This window comes from Megascapheus bottae, chromosome 23 (assembly GCF_031878675.1).
Source record: "Megascapheus bottae isolate mThoBot1 chromosome 23, mThoBot2.hap1, whole genome shotgun sequence".
In the NCBI taxonomy this organism is placed as follows: domain Eukaryota; kingdom Metazoa; phylum Chordata; class Mammalia; order Rodentia; family Geomyidae; genus Megascapheus; species Megascapheus bottae.
In genome coordinates, this window is record NC_143531.1 from 22516986 (window position 1) to 22537534 (window position 20549).

The window sequence follows — 20549 nt, forward strand, 5'->3', positions numbered from 1 at the left end:
GAGAAAGAATGAGAGAAAGGGGAGAGATAGATAGATAGATCTTGGATTTTGTACAGGTTGCAAAGATGGGTTTCTAATACAGATGTAGTGAAATTGTAAAATTTTAGTAGAAACTTTGCTGTTTACTCATGACTGACATACTCAAATATTCATTACATCATCAGATCCTGGAGGGAGTGAAAATAAAACTTTGAATGAAATTTTTGCAAAACTCGCTTCACACTGGCTCTTATACAACAGGAGAGTTAATTGGCTGGTAGGAAGTGGCAGTTCAGAATACAGATGTAGGAACAAATTGGTCTGTATTTACTGGTTCTTTTGTTGTTGTTGTTGATTGTGGGGCTTGAACTCAGGGCCTGGGTGCTGTCCCTGAGCCTCTTTGTGGTCAACGCCAGTTCCTTCAGCTCTACCACTTGAGCCACAGTGCAACTTCCGATTTTGGAGTTGTTAATTGGAGATAAAGTCTCATGGGGACTTTTTGGCCCCGGCTGGCTTTGAACTATGATCTCAGCCTCCTGAATAGCTAGGATTACAGGCGTGAGCCCATTGGTGCCAGGCTTTACGGGTTCTTTTGCCTTATTGGTTTGCATATAGCTCCCTTTGTAGTTGCAAACAGCTAGTAGGTCATCTTCACATCTTCATAACTTCACACAAACGAGAGTATCTTCCTGTGAAGTATTTTCAGCAAGTGTCTATTTCAGTCTCTGCTCCTCTTTGATTGATCCTGTGGCTTTCTTTGTGGCAGTTATGAAGTGGCCTAGATTTGGAAGTATCCTCACCTTCATACATGGACTGAGATAAGGATAAGTCAATCCCTTAATAAAAATTCAAAGACTGTTGCTTAAAATGAAGAAATAGGTGATGGGGTATTAACAATATATATCTTAATTGTAGTCAAAGACTTCATCAGTTGAATGGTTTACAAAGGCAGATCATACTTTCATAGTACATTTTATGTAACCTCCAAAATAAGCAGTTTATTCTTAGATAACACAGTAGCTGCCTATACTTTAGAAAGCTCTGTGAGATACTTATACTGGCAGGGGTGTAGTACATCCACAGCCAGCTACATCCACAGCCAGGTGAGAACTTAGTGATGATGAGTTCATGGTGCTCTAGGACAGTAGTTTATGGTTTGAGGTTTTGTGTCCTAGCCTGCATTTTACAACTAATTGGTGATGTTGGGAAAGTCTCAAACTTCAAATGAGAGAGCTGTGATTCTATGCCAACTCTGCATCCTGTTCTTTGTGTAGGAATCATCATGTGGAAGAAATTTTAAACAATTTTCCTCCCATTTTAATTGATCCATTTAGGGTCATGGTGGTCTGTACTTTGGTGGTCTAGGAACTAACTATAAATAGTCATTAGTGGGGGAAAATAGCAGAATGTAGGAGGCAAACAACAGGTATCTAGTTGAGGAACTTTAGAACAATGGGTATTTGGTTTCAAAAGCTTTCTCCTTGGGAATTACATGTTTGAGACATGAAAATTGACTTAATGTGAGCCACGTGTGACCAAGGACTTTTCCAACCACAGAAGAGGATGTCAGACCAATCATCCTAATGTTTCCCTTCTTCATAAATAATACTGTGTGTTGAAACATACCTTTGAGATTTTTATTGTAGTTTTTGCACAGTATGAAACAACCATATAAAAAGTTATTTTTATACTAATGTTCAAAGTTTATATTTCTCTTTTATGGTAAACTTCAGTTACCTTTCAAAAATCCTTTAAAACAAAAAAGCTTGATTTTGTTTTTGAAATATTTGATATAACTATAGTAGAAATAGATGACTTTAATGTAGTTTCAGAGGATTCTGTGTTGTACATTTAGAATATTTTATATGCAATTTCAGGTGAAATTGAATGTTTATCTTTCATGAGGCATAAAAGAGGAGTTACTCTGTAAAGGACTGACCTATATGTTTCTTATAAATAAAAGGAAAAGCTATTAAGAATGAGAATTTTATGCTTTTGATATCTGTGAGGTCTTTGAATTACTAAGTGTGTTGTGTGTCTCTCAAAGATGGACCACGACCTAATCAGAAGGAAATACTTTCTCTACGAGCATTTTTGCTGATGTTCATTAAACAGTTAGTGATGAAGGTGAGTTGTGATTTCTTTATCCTGTTTCATGCTGTGTATTGTAGCTGATAGAATGATTGATGGAATGATTTTACAGGGAATTAAGCCTAGGTCATCCTACATACCAGGCAAACCCATTGCCATTTGAATTGTATCCCTCGCAATTTTGTATTATTATTATTATTATTATTATTATTATTATTATTATTATTACTGTTATTGTTCCTTTTGCAAACCCTGGTCACTGTCCCTGAGCTTCTTTTGCTCAGAGTTAGCATTCTGCCTGAGCCACAGTGCCACTTCTGACCTTTTCTGTTTATGTGGTACTGAGGAATTGAACTCAGAGCTTAATTCATGCTAGGCAAGCACTCTACTACAAAGCCTTATTTTTTTTCCATATATTTTTAATTGTAATTAATAGAAGGGTTACATTATATTCACCAGATTGAGGGTGTATTATTTCATATACATTGATACCCTTTCTCATGTCTTGGTCCCCATTTTCCTCCCCCCATCCCCGCCTTGTTTTTCCCCCTTCCCTATCCAATTTCAAATAACCAAATACACATATATCCAATATATCAGATAACAAGGTGAAATACTGTAACAATATGAGATAACTAAGGGACAGCAAAAGATGAGAGATAACATAGTACATTAAGGACAACAATCACTTGTTATATCTAAGCCTCATTTTTTACCATATATACATATACATATGTAAAATTTTATTTTATTTTATTTTTGTCAGTCCTGGGCTTGAGCTCAGGGCCTGAGCACTGTCTTTGAACTTTCTCAAGGCTAGAACTCTACTACTTGAGCCTCAGCACCACTTCCGGCTTTTTTGTATGTATGTGGTACTGAGGAATTGAACCTGGGTCTTCGTGCATGCTAGGCAAGCACTCTACCTCTAGGCCAAACTCCTGGCCCATATAATTTGTTTTTGAGGTAAGGTCTCTGTAACTTTTCTCCTCCTGTCTTCTAACTAAAGATTTTCTTGCCTTTGTCTCCCAAATAGCTGAGATTACAGTTGTGAACCATATTTGTATATATATATAAGTCAAATTTTGTATTTTTCTGTATTTAGATGAGTGGTAGTTTAAATGTTTATTTATCATAAGTTAATTTTTGTCAACTTCAGGATGCTTTATCTAGTAGTCTCATTTAAATGAGTAGCAGTATCAAAGCTCTTTTGATTTCTTTAGTTTTGTAAGCTGTATGTCTTTAGTGTTTACTCAATCAATACATTTAGATTATATATTATCTTTTTAGATTTTTTTTTTTTTTTTTTTTTTTGCCAGTGTTGGGCTTGGGCTCAGGGCCTGAGCACTGTCCTTGGACTTTCTCAAGGCTAGAGCTCTACCACTTGAACCTCAGCACCACTTCCGGCTTTTTTCTATGTATGTGGTACCGAGGAATCGAACCGGGGTCTTCGTGCATGCTAGGCAAGCACTCTACTACTAGGCTAAACTCCCGGCCCTCTTTTTAGATTTGTAATAGCTGATCACTTTGACCAATCTATGCATGTTCTAACCTTTTAAAAATGTTTTTCATATGTGAGCATAACATACTTATGTTTCCAAAGGATTCGGGAGTGAAGGAGGATGAGTTGCAGGCCATTCTTAATTACCTACTGACTATGCATGAGGTAATACTTGAATTTCATATTTTGGGGTTTCATTTTTGAAGCTGCATTGTAGACTTTTAAGAATGTAAACATGGCCAGGCATGGTGGCTCATGCCTGGAATCCTAGCTACTCTGGAGGCTGAGATCTGAGGATCAAGGTTCAAAGCCAGTCTGGGTACAAAAGGACCAGAGACTCTTATCTCCAATTAACCTCTAGAAAATGGGAAGTGGGGCTTGGCTCAAGGGTAGGATGGTAGCCTTGAGCTAAAGAGCTCAGGGACAACACCCAGGCCAAGTTCAAGCCTCATGACCCACAAAACAAAAAGAATTCTCTGATATGTCTTTCTATAATTGAACAACTTAGCTTTTCCCTTTACCAATTTTCTGACATAGAAGCCTTCTTTAAAAACAGTACAAAACCCCATTAAGTCAGATCTACTTTTTTTATAGAATATTCTTCACGTATTTTTTTTTGTGTGACTTAAAAGTCATATCTTTGGTTAGGAAATTCTCTATTGGATGATGTATATTTTGAGTCACACAGGTGAATGTGCATATTTAGAGGGCACAATTTGTTCAAAACAATTAAATTTTGTAGAAATGTCAGCTTATTTTCTAAGTTGAAACTTCTGTTGTTTCAAAAATATTCAATATTCAGAAACTTGGTTTTTCCTCATTTTTATGTTTGAATTTCTACAATAATTACAGGATGATAATCTAATGGACGTTCTCCAGCTACTTGTGGCATTAATGGCAGAGCATCCTAACTCTATGATTCCTGCTTTTGACCAAAGGAACGGACTGCGGTAAGTTGGTCTATCAAGAATTTTTATTATATTAAGTACACTAGATTCTTTAGAGACCTTGAAAGATCTTTAAATATGGAAAGTATTATTTGATCTTACATTATGTAATGAGTTTGTAATATGAAATTTAAGATTCAGGACTTATTTATTTCATGGTATATTTTATGAATGAATAAATGAATGAGTCTTAAATTGTAGAGGTCTCTTATTTGTTACAATTATTTAATCAATACAGACAAATCATTTTAGTATAATGTACTGAGACAGTCTCAGACTTGTAATATTCCTGACTGTACCTTCTGTGTAGTTAGGATTATAGGTTTGAACCATTATATCTGGCTTTTTGGTAGAGATGTTTTGCCTCAACTGGTCACAAACCTCGATTCTTCTTTTCTTCTCCAGAAGCTGGAATTACAGGCAGGTGCCACTGCATCAGACTGCTGAGTGATTTTCTATTCTTACAATATCTTTGCTAAGTTTTGTGTTCGGATAAATTCTGCCCTCACAGAATGATTTGGGAAATACCTACTTGTCAGTTTTCTGGGAAAGTTCTTTTTATAAAATAAGTATTTTTCATTACCAGTGAAGTTATCTACAGGTTCAGTTTTCTTTTTCAAAATGTTATTAGTCCCCAAACCAGTTTGTAATAGATATATGGCAGCGTAGGCTATTCATTTCTTCTTAAGTGAGCTTTGCTATTATTATTATTGTTGTTGTTGTTGCTGTTGTTATTTTTGGTCATAGGCTTGAACTCTGGGCTTGGGAGCTGCCCCTGAATGTTTCAATGTTTCAGCAGTACTGCACTACTGCTTTTTTTTTTTTTTTGTGGGTCATGGGGCTTGAACTCTGGGCCTGGGCACTGTCCCTGAGCTCTTCAGCACGATGCTACTGCCTTACCCCTTGAGTGACAGCCCCACTTCCCTTTTTCTAGAGATTAATTGGAGATAAGAGTGTCACAGTGTTTTGTGCCTCAGATCTCAGTCTTCCTTAGTAGTTAGGATTACAAGTGTGAGCCACCTCGCCTGGCTTGCTCTACCACAGCTCTACTTCTACTTTTAGTTTTCTGGTAGTTAATAGAAGATAAGAGTCTCATATACTTTTGTGCCCATGCCAGCTTTGAACTGCGATCCTCAGATCTCAGCCTCCTGAGTAGCTAGGATTACAGACATGAGCCACAGGTGCCTGGGTAATATGACGTTTTTTTTTTTGCCAGTCCCGGGCTTGACCTCAGGGCCTGAGCACTGTCCTTGGACTTTCTCAAGGCTACAACTCTACCACTTGAGCCTCACCACCACTTCCGGCTTTTTCTATATATGTGGTACCAAGGAATCGAACCCAGGTCTTCATGCATGCTAGGCAAGCACTTTAACCACTAGGCTAAATTCCCGGCCATATGACGTATTTTTTGAAAAAACAAATTGTCTACTTCATCTACCCTATTGAAATATAAGAAACATAGGATAACCATATATAGTTCTTTAAGCATATGGCCAAAGTAAAACCAGTTACACAAAAATATTCTCAAATTTAGTATCATTTGTTATGGACCACTTTTATTTGTGACAAACCATGTATCAGTAGCTTACTGCTTTGTTTTTCTTGACTTGTAAAAGGCATCTGAAAGCCAGTTTTATACATTGAGATTTACACAGATGTATGTTTACGGAAAAAGCACCATATTTTATTCTCATTTATTTTTCTTACTAAAAGGAAAAATAATAAACTTGGGATAACAAGGTGTTTTTCTTTTTTTTTGGCTTTTGTTTTTGTTTTTCCTGTGTTCTTAGGAAATGAATTTAGTGCCTTGTTTCAAATTTCCTGAGCCACACTCTACCACTTGAGCCACATGCCACACACCAGTCTTCTTTACTTTTAGTTTGTTTATCAGATATGGTCTTGTGATTTTGTCTTTTTTGTCCTTCAACTGTGATCCCCCTAATTCCATCTCTGGAATAGCTGGGTTCACAGGTTGAAATGTATATTAACCTCGTTTGTGAATGACTTGAATTAAGTTTAAAAATCATATGGAAAACTGAAAAACATATATATGTTAAATCATTACCTTTTGGACAGTATACCCAAAATTGCTTTTTATTTTTATTTATTCAGTGTTATTTATAAGCTCCTGGCATCAAAAAGTGAAGGAATTAGAGTACAAGCTCTCAAGGCAATGGGCTATTTTTTAAAAAATCTGGCTCCAAAGTGAGTATATATAAAATCTAAAATGGACTCTTTGTTTATTTCTTATTTATTTAAAACTTTGAAATGCCAATTCTGTTCTGTGGTCCTTTTAGTTTCTCTTTTCTTCTTCTTTACTCTCCTTCTTCCTTGAACTGTTAACTAGCCTGAGATAAAGAAGTGAATGTATATATACTATATTCTTATGTATAATATAATGTTTACTATATAACATATAATACAGTATATATAAATATATACTGGATTGTGGAGCTTGAACTCCGGGCCTGGGCTCTGTCCATGAGCTCTTCAGCTCAAGGCTAGCTAGCACTCTCCCACTTTGAGTCACAGTGCTATTTCTGGTTTTCTGTGGTTAGTTAATTGGAGATGAGTCTCACGGACTGGCCTTGAAGCACAATCCTCGGATGTCAGCCTCCTGAGTAGCTAGGATTCTAGGTATGAGCCATCTATGCCTGACTGAGCCTCGTGCTTTTGCCAGTGTTGACTTCATACTGTGATCTTCTTATCTTTCCTCTATCCTCTCTTCTAGGTTCTTTCCGTTTGTATCTTTTTCCTCCCTTGTAGTGTTGCTTGAGATGTATACATTTTATTCTTAAAGCATTTACTCCCATTACTATATTTTAAAATAATATAAGACTAATTGGGAGTATATATTTTAATATGAAAATTAGTTGTGTTATTTATATTTTGGGTTAATGATGAGAATTAGTTTGGATGCCTTGAGTTCTAGAAACTGAACAACAGTCACTAATTAAATAATTTCTTTGAAGAGTTTAGTAGGAGATTTTATTCCTCTCTAGCATAGCCCATTTTTTTCCCCTTAAATTTAGCTAATTATATTTTAGTAAGCATTTCTCAAGTTGAATGTTTTATATCCTTAAAACACTAGTATGGTAATTGGGTTGTAATATATCATCTGAAAAACTTTTTTTTTATCCTTCTTCTAGAATGTTTAGTAAATGGTACCCAGTAACTGCAGGTTGGTAATTTCTTTCTGTGTAATTGCAGGAGAAAAGCTGAAGTCATGCTTGGGCATGGATTGTTTTCATTGTTGTCCGAGAGACTCATGCTTCAGACAAATCAAATCACAACGACCACATACAATGTTCTTTTTGAGGTAGGAATGAAGTCAGAATTTACTCCTACTGATTTCTTATTATAGAATTACCTGTATAATTGACTATCTGTGTTTAAGTAAAATAAAGCCACTTATTTTTGTAATGTAAAAGTTTTAAAATTACATAAAGGGGACATGCCTACATTTATGTAAATACATTAATCTGTGAATGACTAAATGTAGCTATCTCTGCTTATGTATTTCTTGCATAATATTTACTTCATTTCATAGGTAAGTAAAAACAGCATTGCAATTTTTACTTTATCTCCACAAAATATTTAACACTAAAATATTAGACTATATATATGGATAATAAATGTTAGTTACTATTCTAGTTATCCTTCCTTGTACTAATACTAATATGATATATTAATGTATTTTCTTGTACTTTTTAGATTCTTATAGAACAGATTTGTACTCAGGTGATACATAAGCAGCATCCAGATCCTGATTCTTCAGTGAAGATACAAAACCCTCGTATGTATTTATTGGTGCCATAAACCTTCATTTTGCTTCCAAGAAGAAAGTCATTGTGGCTGGGTACCTGTGGCTCACGCCTATAATCCTAACTACTCAGGAAGCTGAGAACTGAGGATCACAGTTCGAGCCAGCCTGGGCAGGAAAATCCTTGAGACCCTTATTAACTCCAATAAACTACTCAGAAAAAGCTGGAAGTGGCACTATGGCTCAAGTAGTATAGCTAGCTGGGAACACAGAGAGGCTTAAGGACAGTGCCCAGGTACTTTGTTCAAGCCCTAGGACCTGCCACACACACACGCATGCACGCACGCACGCACGCACGCACACACACACGAAGGTCCATGAGATTCTGCCAAAAGAGCTGTAGCCCTAGTAATTGAGTTCTGGCCTTGAGCAAAGAAATTTAAGGATAGCACCCAGGCCCTGAATTCAAGCCCCAGAAAAACAAAACAAAACAAAACAAAACCTAAACTGATTATGAAAAATCTGGAGTGATTTTGTTGAGACACATTGTTTTCTGATTATTTCATTATAGGAAATGTTACCTTCAATTTTGTGTTTAATGTTGATTGTAACATCACATTGACTTAAATTACGTGGTATATATAAAGATTTTTTTTTTTTTGCCAGTCCTGGGCCTTGAACTCAGGGCCTGAGCACTGTCCTTGGGCTATCTCAAGGCTAGAGCTCTACCATTTGAGCCATAGTACCCCTTCTGGCTTTTTTCTATGTATGTAGTATTGAGGAATCGAACCTGGGTCTTCATGCATGCTAAGGCAAGCCCTCTAGCACTAGGCCAAACTAACAGCCTCCATATAAAGATTTTGAAAAGTAGTTTTCACAAGATTTCAATTTGAAAAAATGTTTTCACATGATCTTGATTTATTGTATGTTCAGATTTTTAATGAAATTCTGATTTATGCTGTTTTGAATTTATGATTTATCTCAAAATCAGTGGCAATTATCCTCTAGTAATTATGATTTTCATCAGTCTTGTAATTGTTGTTCAAGAGTGGAGAACATCCAGCCTGTGAGCTATATAAGGCCCACAGAATCATTTGGCACATGACAGGTCAGATATGTATACATCAGCTGCCTGCTTTTATTGAATGGTGTTATAAACATGGCTCTGGGCAGGAGAAAGCTCTCTACCCTTGGTTTAGGTAGAAAACATTTGAAGTTACCATGTTACAAATTTAGAAATGTCTCTCAGAATGCCATGAGTTGAATAACAAAACATATTCAAATCTGATTTTGAACTTATAGTTCTAGAGTAGAACCTTTAGCAAAGTTCAAACTTAGAATTTGTAAATTTTAATTGGGTAAAATTTAATGCATTTAAAAATTACAAATTTAGAGTTAGTTTTTGTTAATCTACAGATTTGGGGATTTATTATGTGTTTTTAAATGATTTTCAAATTTCTGTATGCTGTCTGGTCATTCAGTCAGCTTTATTTGAGACAACGATAGAACCTTATTATTTTGCCTTGTGGGGAGAGAGATGTGGAGTAGGTCTTAATTGCCTTTGGAGATTTTGTCTTTAATTTATCTGTGAAGTTACAGAAGAGCATCTTTGTAATTAAAAAAAATTACCCTAATAAAGAAAAAAAACTTTACATGCTTTAAGTAATGTTGCAGATTTTTAGAATTTATTTTTTTTCCTGAGATTTTGAAGTTTTTTTGTTTGCTTGTTTTTGGTGTTGATACTGAGGTTTGATTTCAGGGCTGTGAAGATGCCCTCCCTTTGTGTATGCCCTGGCTGTGTTTTTTTTGTTTGTTTTTTTGGTGGATCTTAGGGCTTGAACTCAGCCTGGGCGTTGTCCCTAAGTTCTTCAGCTACTATCTTATCCTTGAGCCAACCTCTACTTCCCATTTTCTAGAGGTTAATTGGAAGTAAGAGTCATAGGTCCTTTTCTTCCCGGGGCTGGCTTTGAACCCTGGTCTTTAGATCTTAACCTCCTGAGTAGCTAGGATTATAGATGTGAGCCAACACACCCCTAACATTGTTATTTGTTTTTAAGAATAATTTTACTATCCTTTTTTACAAATAATCAGTTTTTGTGTGTTTTTTTTTTTTTTTTTTTGCCAGTTCCAGGGCTTGAACTCAGGGCCTGAGCACTGTCCTTGGGCTTTCTCAAGGCTAGAGCTCTACCACTTGAGGCATAGCACCACTTCTGGCTTTTTCTATGTATGTGGTACCAAGGAATCAAACCCAGGTCTTTGTGCATATTAGGCAGGCACTCTACCCCCAGGCCTTCAGCCCCAGATAATTGATTTTTTTTTTTTTGCCAGTCCTGGGTTTGAGCTTAGGGTCTGAGCACTGTCTTTTGGAATTTCTCAAGGCTAGAGTTCTACCACATGAGCCTCAGCACCACTTCCAGCTTTTTTCTATGTATGTGGTACGGAGGAATTGAACCTGGGTCTTCATGCATGCTAGGCAAGCAATCCACCACTAGGCCAAACTCCTGGCTCCCCCAGATAATTGTTTTGTCTTCAGTTAATTCATTTATAATTTAAAGTTGTTTCATTTTAACCTTTTAAAATTTAGTTCTGGTATTTGAGGTGTGTCTCAGCAGTAGAGTGCATATATATAGAATGTGTTGGATATTTAATCTCCAACTGTGCCAAAAAATGCTTTTCATGTATCAAATCATGCAATAAAATCCTTTCCTTTATAAATGCTGTCATGATAATGAGTACAGTCTATAATTTTATAACTGAGGAGGTTTTCAGAAGACATTTATATAACGAAAAGCTAAAGAAATTGTAATATATTGATGATTTTCCAACATGAACTTTTTTTTGTGTTTTAGTTTTTACTTATTCATGAATTGTTTTACAGAGATACTAAAAGTAATTGCGACTCTACTTCGAAATTCTCCCCAGTGCCCAGAAAGCATGGAGGTTCGCCGAGCTTTTCTTTCTGACATGATTAAACTTTTTAATAACAGTAGAGAAAACAGGAGGTAAGCTGGATCAGAAATCATCTATTTGCAATATTTATACCTCTTGTGTTTATTTGAACCTAGTTTGTCTTAGAAAAATTACTTTAAAAATAGTATGAAATTATTTTTTTCATTATTTCTGTCATTAATGATATTCAGATAATGTACTATAACCTAAATGAAGAGTGTTGAGTATTACATGAATATTTGCACTAAGTGATTTTTGTTTGTTTGTTTATTTGTTTTTTGGTGAGACAGTATAACTCAGAATGCAGCTCAGGCTGGCTCTCTATTTGCATTCCTCCTTTTTTGTTCTCCCAACTCTTGGGTTATAGATAGATGCTACCAAACCTGGCTTTGAATCCTTTTACTTTAGAATTGTTATACTGATTGTATGTTTTTTAGTAACCCAACACCCTTTACTTATTTTCAGGAGCTTGCTGCAGTGTTCTGTGTGGCAAGAGTGGATGCTTTCTCTTTGCTATTTTAATCCAAAGAATTCAGATGAGCAAAAGATAACAGAAATGGTGTATGCCATATTCCGTATTCTACTTTATCATGCAGTCAAATATGAGTGGGGTGGATGGCGTGTATGGGTGGACACATTATCAATAACACATTCAAAAGTAAGTTTCATTACCAAAGTGTATTTATAGTATTTTATATATCTTTATATATCAAATATATATAGGATTTTATATATTGTATATATCTTTAAAAATGTACCTAGATAAAAAAATCATTCTGAACATTTAGAAAGTGTCGAGTTATTCTCTGAAAATGCTATGAAATGGAAACAACGGAGAATAAAGAGAAGTTCTTTAATTTATTCAGAATCAAAGTAATTTTCAAGTGTCAATTTTATGCGTGCTTTGCTTAGTAAAGTCAATCCTTTATGTAGGAGAGCCAGGAATTTATATTTTTAAGGAAATAGACTCATTTCTTTGAATTTGCGCCATTAGACGCATTAGACGCCAGGTGGCGCACTGAATCCAGAGATGGATGTTTTCAGCAGAGGTGGGGATGAGTAAAAAGAAAAGCTCTGGCTGATGTGTGCATGCTGTTAGTATTTTCGTCAGTTAAAGAATCATTGGATTTTAAGTAGGATGGTCTTAAGAGAGGAACACAGAGGTGCAAAGCCTATGAGCCTCTTATCACGTAAAATAATACTTATCAGAATGGATCCCAGGAAGGTAAGAAAAAAATAATTGGTTTTTAAAATCTACTATTGTTTTTCTTGTTTGAGGACTCTTCCATTGAAATATTCTATCTATATAAATGATGCCGGAAACAATGTTCCTAACAGTGTCTAGGAAATTGAGTTCCCTTTCCCAAATGCTTTGTCTACCTCCTCCACTAATCTCGATTTGATGTTGTATTTCTGTGTGTGTGTACAGTTTTATTTATTTTAAAGTTTTTTTTTTACTACAATGATTTGTCTTTTTTGGGGGGGTTGGGCCATGGGACTTGAACTCTGGACCTGGCTGCTGTCCCTGAGCTCTTCAGCTCAAGGCTGTCACCCTACCCCTTGAGCCACAGCGCCACTTCTGGTTTTCTAGTGGTTAATTGGAGATAAGAGTCTCACGGACTTTAGTGCCCGAGTTGGCTTTAAAACATGATCCTCAGATCTCAGCCTCTTGAGTAGCTGGTATTACAGGCATGAGCCACCGTGCCCAGCCTTGACTTGTGATTCTAAACAGATCTTAAAATTATTGTAAAGAAAATAGTTTCTCTAAGAGACCTACAATGTTGACTTTCAAGCAAATATAGATTTTGACTCGTTTTATAGTTTTATTTAGGATTACATTTATAAAGTATAATAAATGTTTGCTAAATTAATTTTGGAGTTAAAAAATCATAAAAGGGGCCGGGAGTTTGGCCTAGTGGTAGATTGCTTGCCTAGCATGCATGAAGACCCATGTTCTATTCCTCCAAACCACATACATAGAAAAAAGCTGAAAATGGTCCTGAGGCTCAAGTGGTAGAGCTCTAGCCTTGAGAAAGTCCAAAGACAGTGCTCAGGCCTTGAGCTCAAGCCCAGGACTGGCAAAAAAAAAAAAAAATCATAACAAAACTAGTTCTTGTAGTGTTAAGTATTACTTGAGTCCCTAAGAGAACTGCACTTCTCCCCCTACCAGTCCTTAAGAGTTTTAAGTTGGTTCTTACAGTTTTCCCTCCCTCCTCTCTCCTTCCCTGATTTATGTATGTGTGTGTGTGTGTGTGTGTGTGTGTGTGTATGTATGTATGTATGTATGTATTTATGTATGTTGGGGGTTGTGGGACTTGAACTCTGGATCTTAGCACTGTCCCTGAGCTCTTCAGCTCAAGGCTACCACCCTTACCCCTTGAGCCACAGCAGCACTTCTTGTTTTTTGGTGGTTAAATAGAGGTAAGAGTCTCACAGTCATTTGTGCCAGGCTGGCTTTGAACCGAGACCCTTAGGTCTCATCCTCCTGAGTGGCTAGGATTACAGGCGTGAGCTACTGCGACCAGCTAAAGCTGAACTTTTTTTTTTTTGACAGTCCTGGGCTTGGGCTCAGGGCCTGAGCACTGTCCTTGGACTTTCTTAAGGCTAGCACTCTACCACTTGAGCCTCAGCACCACTTCCGGCTTTTTTCAATGTATGTGGTACTAAGGAATGGAACCTGGGTCTTCATGCATGCTAGACAAGCACTCTACCACTAGGCCAAACTCCCAGCCCCAAAGCTGAACTTTTTAATGTGGATTTTCTTTATGGGTAAAAGGTAAAAGGCAAAAGGCATGTCTTCATCATAAAGTTTAGAAAAATGGTTTATTTGGATACTGCCATGTTGGAAATGTTTTTCCTTTGAATTAAAAAAAAATTGTTATTATAGAGGTAATATACAGGCCAGGTAGGCGTGGTGGCTCAGGCCTGTAATCTTAGCTACTCTGGAGGCTGAGATCGGAGGATTGCTGTTCAGAGCCAGCCTGGGCACTAAAGTCCTTGACACTTTTATCTCCAGTTAATTGCCAGTAAATTGCAGGAGGCGCTGTGGCTTCAGGGGTAGGGCAGTAGCCTTGAGCTGAAGAGCTCAGGGACAGCGCCCAGGCCAGAGTTCAAGCCCTGTAACTGATCCAAAGGAAAAAACCCGGCAATATACAGAGGGGTCGCAGTTACAAAAGTCAAGTAAAGAGTGCATTTCTTAGCCCAGGGACAGTGCTCAGGCCCTGAGTTCATGCCCCAAGACTGGCAAAAAAATAAATAAATAAATAAAAATTAAAAAAGTACATTTCTTTTTGAATAATGCTACCCCTTCCTTTACGTCTCCCAGTTTTTCTTTTCTATACTCATTCACAGGTTGTATATTTAATTTTCAAAATAGTGTCTAGTGAACACCAATGCTGTATTTGTTCAGCCTTCTCTCTCTATTTTTGTACCCTCCCTTACCTTCCCAAGACAAACAAGACCAAAAAAAGAGAAAAAATAACCATGAAGGAAAAAAAATCTCTTGTTTCCATTTCCTGAAGTTCATTTCAATAAATATTATTTTGTATGATTAGAACATAGGTATTGTGCCTTTGTGTTCCTCTCCTAAGAATATCCTCACTGTGTTGGAATTTTAAATCTTGCTTCTATTTTTAAAAGAAAATGGGCAACCTTTACTTGTAGGCCTTTCCCATGAGTGTTTGATGAAGATAGAGAAGAGTTAAACAGGCTTAGTTCCATAGGTAGTTGGTAGCATGTTAAAAAACAATCCTGCTTGAATTATTGAAACAAATTTTCTTTCTTCAAGATGGTTCATTCTAAAATACGTTAAGCATTTTCATGCATATTGAATTGAAGTGATGCTTATTTTTCCTTTTTCTTAAATCATTTTGAATCTCAGTTTCACAAATTTATAACATAGTTCTTGATAAGGAATTGGGGTATAAAGAACCACTTGGAGAATTGGATGGCATTTGCAGAGTTACATCAGGATACATGCAGCTGCTATAAAAAGCCAAAGAAACTCAATTGCAATTTTATTGTCCAGTTTGATAGATTTCCTGCCACCTTTGTAGCAGGGAAGCTGTTTGTCATTGGATGCTGCTTCTCCAACAGCTGGACTAGATTTCATAAGCAGTAATAAGCTAATCTAGTGTAACTGCCTGTGTTGGTTACTTTGGTCTCAGGGTTTCAAATGTATATATGGTAGTAACTATGTAATTTTGTTGTCTTGTTTATTATCTAGGTTTCATTCCTTTAATCTGTTTTTTAAAACACTCAAGATAGACACTATAATATTGTTAAAGAATACCACTTTCACTTGGTATTCTAAAATGCTTTTAGTCTTTGAATTAAAAGCTGGGTAAGGTAGTTTATGTCTATCCTCTGTAGTAGGCAGGAGGCTGAGAGCAGGAAGCCAGGTTAGCCTGGGCAAAAATGTTCTCAGTTTTCTATATCAACAGAAAGATATGGGCATAGGTGCGTGCTTGTCATCTGGCCATAGCAGGAAGTGTAAGTGAAAGAATTGTGGTCTGCTTTGGCCTAAGACTCTATTTCAAAAATAGCTGGAGCAAAAAGGACTGGAGGTGTGGCTCAAGCATTAGTGTGCCTGTAGCAAGGGTAATTCCTTGACTTAAACCCCAGTACTGCCAGAAACATACAAAACAAAGGCAAAGAAAGCTGACAGTAGTAGTTCATGTCTATAATCATGGCACAGACTGTTGAGGCCATCCTGGGATATAGAAATGGGAACTCTGTCTCAACCCTTCTCCGCCAAAAATATTGAGTCATTTAAGTGATTCTAAATTGGTAAGAATTGTCCAGAACTTCCTTTTTCTAATCCAAACCTAAAAATTTAAATACTGTGCATTTTCTAGGCTCGTATTGATAATGAAGAACTAACAGTTAATAACACTTGAATTAAATTATGATATGTCAGATGCTGGTGGCTCATGTCTGTAATTCTAGCTACTCAGGAACCTGAGATCTGAGGATCATGGTTCAAAGCCAGCATATGCAGGAAAATCCATGGGATTTTTATCTCCTATTGACCACCAGAAAACTGCAAGTGAAGCTGCGGCTCAAAGTGGTAGAGTGCTAGCCTTGTGAAAAAAAAAAAAAAGAGAAAAAAAGCTCAGGGACAGTGCCTCAGCCCTGAGTTAAAGCACCATGGCCAACAACAATTACAACATCTTCGAATTGCAATGAGATTTCCCTAAAAATAGTATAATTATTTTAGATTATTTAAAATATGTGAGATTCTTACCTGTTTTTCTAAATCTGATGAAATGATTTAAGGGTACTTTCCAATTTCTAGAGGAAGAAAATTGGGCAAAAGCAGGAAGAGATCAGTTTTAAAAATTCTAATGAAATTTAAGTTGTTACTTAAAAGTATTAAAAAAATCACAGGATATGAGCTGGCCTATATTACTCTGTGTCTGTGTTTCTATTTTTGTTTTTTTGGTCGGTTGTGGGGCTTGAACTCTGGGCCTGGGTGCTTTCTCTGAGCTTTTCAGGTCAAGGCTAGTGCTCTACCACTTGAGCCACAGCGTCATAGTACCACTTCTGGTTTTCTGGAAGTTAATTGGAGATAAGAGTCTTATGGACTTTAGTGCTTGGGCTGGCTTTGAACTGTGATCCTCAGATCTCGGCCTTCAGAGGAGCTAGGATTACAGACGTGAGCCACCAGTGCCCGGGTATTACTGTGTGTCTTTCTGAGGCCTATATGATAAAATTAAAGGCTACCTATTTTCAATTTTAGAAGTTACAGAACTCCCATATTTCATAAGTTGTTAAGCATCTTATATTTAATTGCTGAAGTATCTTTGGCTTTATTTTTTTTTAAATCAAATAGTAATTTTTTATTTTTAAGATTTAAAACAGGTTTTAACTAACACTAGGAAATTGGAATCCAATATAAATGCATACATACAAAACTAAAATATCCCTCATCCAAACCATCCTTGTATAATTGAGTATTAAAATTTTGGGGGCAAGACCCTTAGTCTTCTGTTCTGTGCATGAATATATACATATAATCATTTTATTAAAAAATTGTATTTATGTTGTTTTGCAGTTTTAGTTCACTTAATGATATTATTTTTGTATGATTTTTAATGCCTGCATATTATTTGGCTTATATAATTTATTATGGAGAAGCAAAGTTAAGAATAGAGGCCTAGAGGTGGCATCTGAAGACTGTAATTCTAGGAGGTAGTTATTGTGTAGTCAAGTTTACTTTTTCTTTTGGCATTTTCTAAAATTTTTTTTAAGAAAATTGGTGAAAGTGGTAGGTTAAAATCTTAATACTGCATGCACATTATACTTTAACTTTCAGTTTTTGTTGAGAAGTAATAACCAGTTCCTATCTTTATATTTCCATTTTGTGGTATATATTCCTTTTCAGTGACTTTTCTAGAAGTCTACACATTTTAAAAGTTGTAGTAGGTATTGCTAAATTGCTCTTTTAAAAGTTTGTAGTTGTTTATTTTAGATGTGCAATAAGGCATCTGTTTTGTTCATTGTTAAGGACATAATATTGATCACAATTACTTTCTATTCAAGCAGAAAAGATTGGAAAAATTTAACCATGCCACTATTATTATTATTGTAATTTTCTATGGTGCTGAGGATTGAATTCTATGCAATAAGGATCATTCTGTTAATTTTTAGAGTTCTTAAATGTTTTGATGATACTAGCTACTTAAAATACTACATATGAAACATTCAGTATATTTTAGCTTGTGCTGAAGTAAAGACATGTAAAATTGCCTATGAAACTGAGCTTAGCTTTGTTTTGTTTCGTTTTGTTTTGTTTTTGTTAGTTGTGAGCCTTGGACTCTGGGCCCAGGCGCTGACACTGGGCTCTTCAGCTTAAGGCTACTGCCCTACTCCTGGGCCTGGGTGTTGTTCCTGAGCTCTTTGCCACTTCCAGTTTTCTAATGGTTAATTGGAGATCAGAGTCTCATGGTCTTTAGTGTCCGGGCTGGGCTGTCTTTGCACCACAATCCTCAGATCTCAGCTTCCTGAGTAGCTAGGATTATAGGCATGAGCCACTGCACCTGGCTGTTAGCTTAGTATTTTCAAAGAATTTTGTGAACTGGTGAACAGTTACTATGTAGGAATTGTACTTTGAAGAAATTTATGAGTTTTTTTCCTTTAAATAAATTCTAGAATGTTTCCATGTATTAGTATTATATTTATAGAGATAAGGGAGATTAAGAAAATATTAAGTAGCTGGAAGTGTTTAATTCACATAGGATTCATAAAAAGTTTTGTTTAAAACTTGTTTTATGAAAGAAGAAAGTCCGCTTTTATATTTATTGTGGTTTCTTACTAAAAAAGATGAATTTCAGTGGCTGTGAGTGCTTTCGTAGGGAGCTTGAGGTCCTAGATTGAGTTGCCACCCAAAAAAAGAAAAGTGAATTTCAAGTAAAATGGCATCTTTGGTGCTACTGGACAGAGAGGAGAAAACTTTTTTTTTTTTTTAGTATCTTCTTTGGGGCCGGGAGTTTGGCCCAGTGATGAGAGGGCTTGCCTAGCATGCACAAAGGCCCGAGTTCAATTCCTCGGTACCATATACGTAGAAAATTATACACTATGATCAAACTGGATTCATCACAGGGAGGCAAAGCTGGTTCAACATACGCAAATCAATTAATATAATTCAACACATCAACAGGAGCAAGGACAAAAATCACATGATTGTCTCAATAGACGCAGAAAAGGCATTTGACGAGATCCAACACCCCTTTATGTTAAAAGCTCTGGAGAAACTAGGAATCCATGGAACATTCCTCAGTGTAATAAAGGCTGTGTATGAGAAACCCACTGCTAGTATTACACTTAATGCTGAAAATCTAAAGCCATTCCCTCTAAAATCAGGAACGAGACAAGGATGCCCACTCTCTCCACTCCTTTTTAACATAGTACTAGAATTCCTAGCCAGTGCAATAAGGCAAGAACCAAGCATAAAGGGGATCCAAGTAGGGAAAGAGGAAATAAAACTATCCCTCTTTGCAGATGACATGATTCTGTATTTAAAGAATCCTATAGACTCTACTCCCAAGCTCCTTGAGCTGATTCAAAGCTTTGGAAGAGTAGCAGGCTATAAAATCAACCTTCAAAAATCAACTGCCTTCCTTTACGCCAACAATGAGAGGAACGAGGCAATAATCAGGAAAGAAACTCCTTTCACAATAGCCTCAAAGAAAATAAAGTACCTAGGAATTAGCTTAACTAAGAATGTAAAGGACCTTTTTGACGAAAACCTTAAAACCCTAAAAAAGGAAATTAAAGCAGAACTAAGGAAATGGAAAAATCTCCCATGCTCCTGGATTGGAAGAATCAACATTGTGAAAATGACAATCTTGCCAAGAGCTATCTACAAATTCAATGCAATACCCATCAACATCCCAATGTCATTCTTTAAAGAAATAGAAGAGGCAATCCAAAATGTCATATGGAATAATAAAAGACCCCGTATAGCAAAAACACTTCTTAGCAGAAAGAACAGCGCTGGAGGAATTTCAATTCCAAACTTTAGACTCTATTACAGAGCTATAATTCTCAAAACAGCTTGGTACTGGCACAGGAACAGGCCTGAAGACCAATGGAATAGAACTGAGGACCCAGATATTAAACCACAGACCTATGGCCACCTAATCTTTGACAAGGGAGCCAAAAAAATAGAATGGAAGAAAGACAGCCTCTTCAACAAGTTGTGCTGGCAGAACTGGTTAAGTACCTGCAGAAAACCAAAGCTGTATCCTTTGTTGTCACCTTGCACTAGAATTAACTCCAAATGGATCAAAGACCTGGAGGTAAAAGCTGACACACTGAAAACTTTACAGGAAGGAATAGGAGATACACTAGGCCTCCTTGGCACAGGTCGAAACTTTCTTAATAAGGACCAAGAATCACAACAAATCAGAGAAAGGCTGGATAAATGGGACTGCATTAAACTGCAGAGCTTTTGTATGGCAAAGGACGTAGCTAGTAAACTAATCAGGAAGCCTACAGAGTGGGAGAAGATCTTCACCAACCAAACAACGGGCAAAGGCCTCATATCTAAAATATTTCAACAACTCAAAAAATTGAATCACTCCAAAACTAACCTCCAAAGTAACAACCATCCCATTAAAAAATGGGCCAAAGACTTAAAGAGAGTCTTCTCTGAAGAAGAAACAAAAATGGCCTATGGACACATGAAGAAATGCTCAACATCTCTGGTCATAAAAGAAATGCAAATCAAAACAACTCTAAGATTCCACCTCACTCCAGTTAGAATGGCCAGGATCAGGAAAACGAATGACAGCAGATGCTGGAGGGGATGTGGCCAGGA

General features: G+C 36.5%; 1 protein-coding gene across 1 annotated transcript in view; it reads left to right on the plus strand.

Annotated features, from left to right (window-relative positions):
• Nucleotides 1–20549, plus strand: part of Lrba (LPS responsive beige-like anchor protein) — a 400347-nt gene that overhangs the window by 59183 nt on the left and 320615 nt on the right. The window contains exons 15-22 of the mRNA XM_090356865.1: nt 2027–2106; nt 3671–3733; nt 4421–4518; nt 6628–6720; nt 7726–7834; nt 8230–8311; nt 11157–11280; nt 11693–11885. Coding sequence (XP_090212991.1) covers nt 2027–2106; nt 3671–3733; nt 4421–4518; nt 6628–6720; nt 7726–7834; nt 8230–8311; nt 11157–11280; nt 11693–11885 — 842 coding nt within the window. The remainder of the gene's footprint in view (nt 1–2026; nt 2107–3670; nt 3734–4420; nt 4519–6627; nt 6721–7725; nt 7835–8229; nt 8312–11156; nt 11281–11692; nt 11886–20549) is intronic.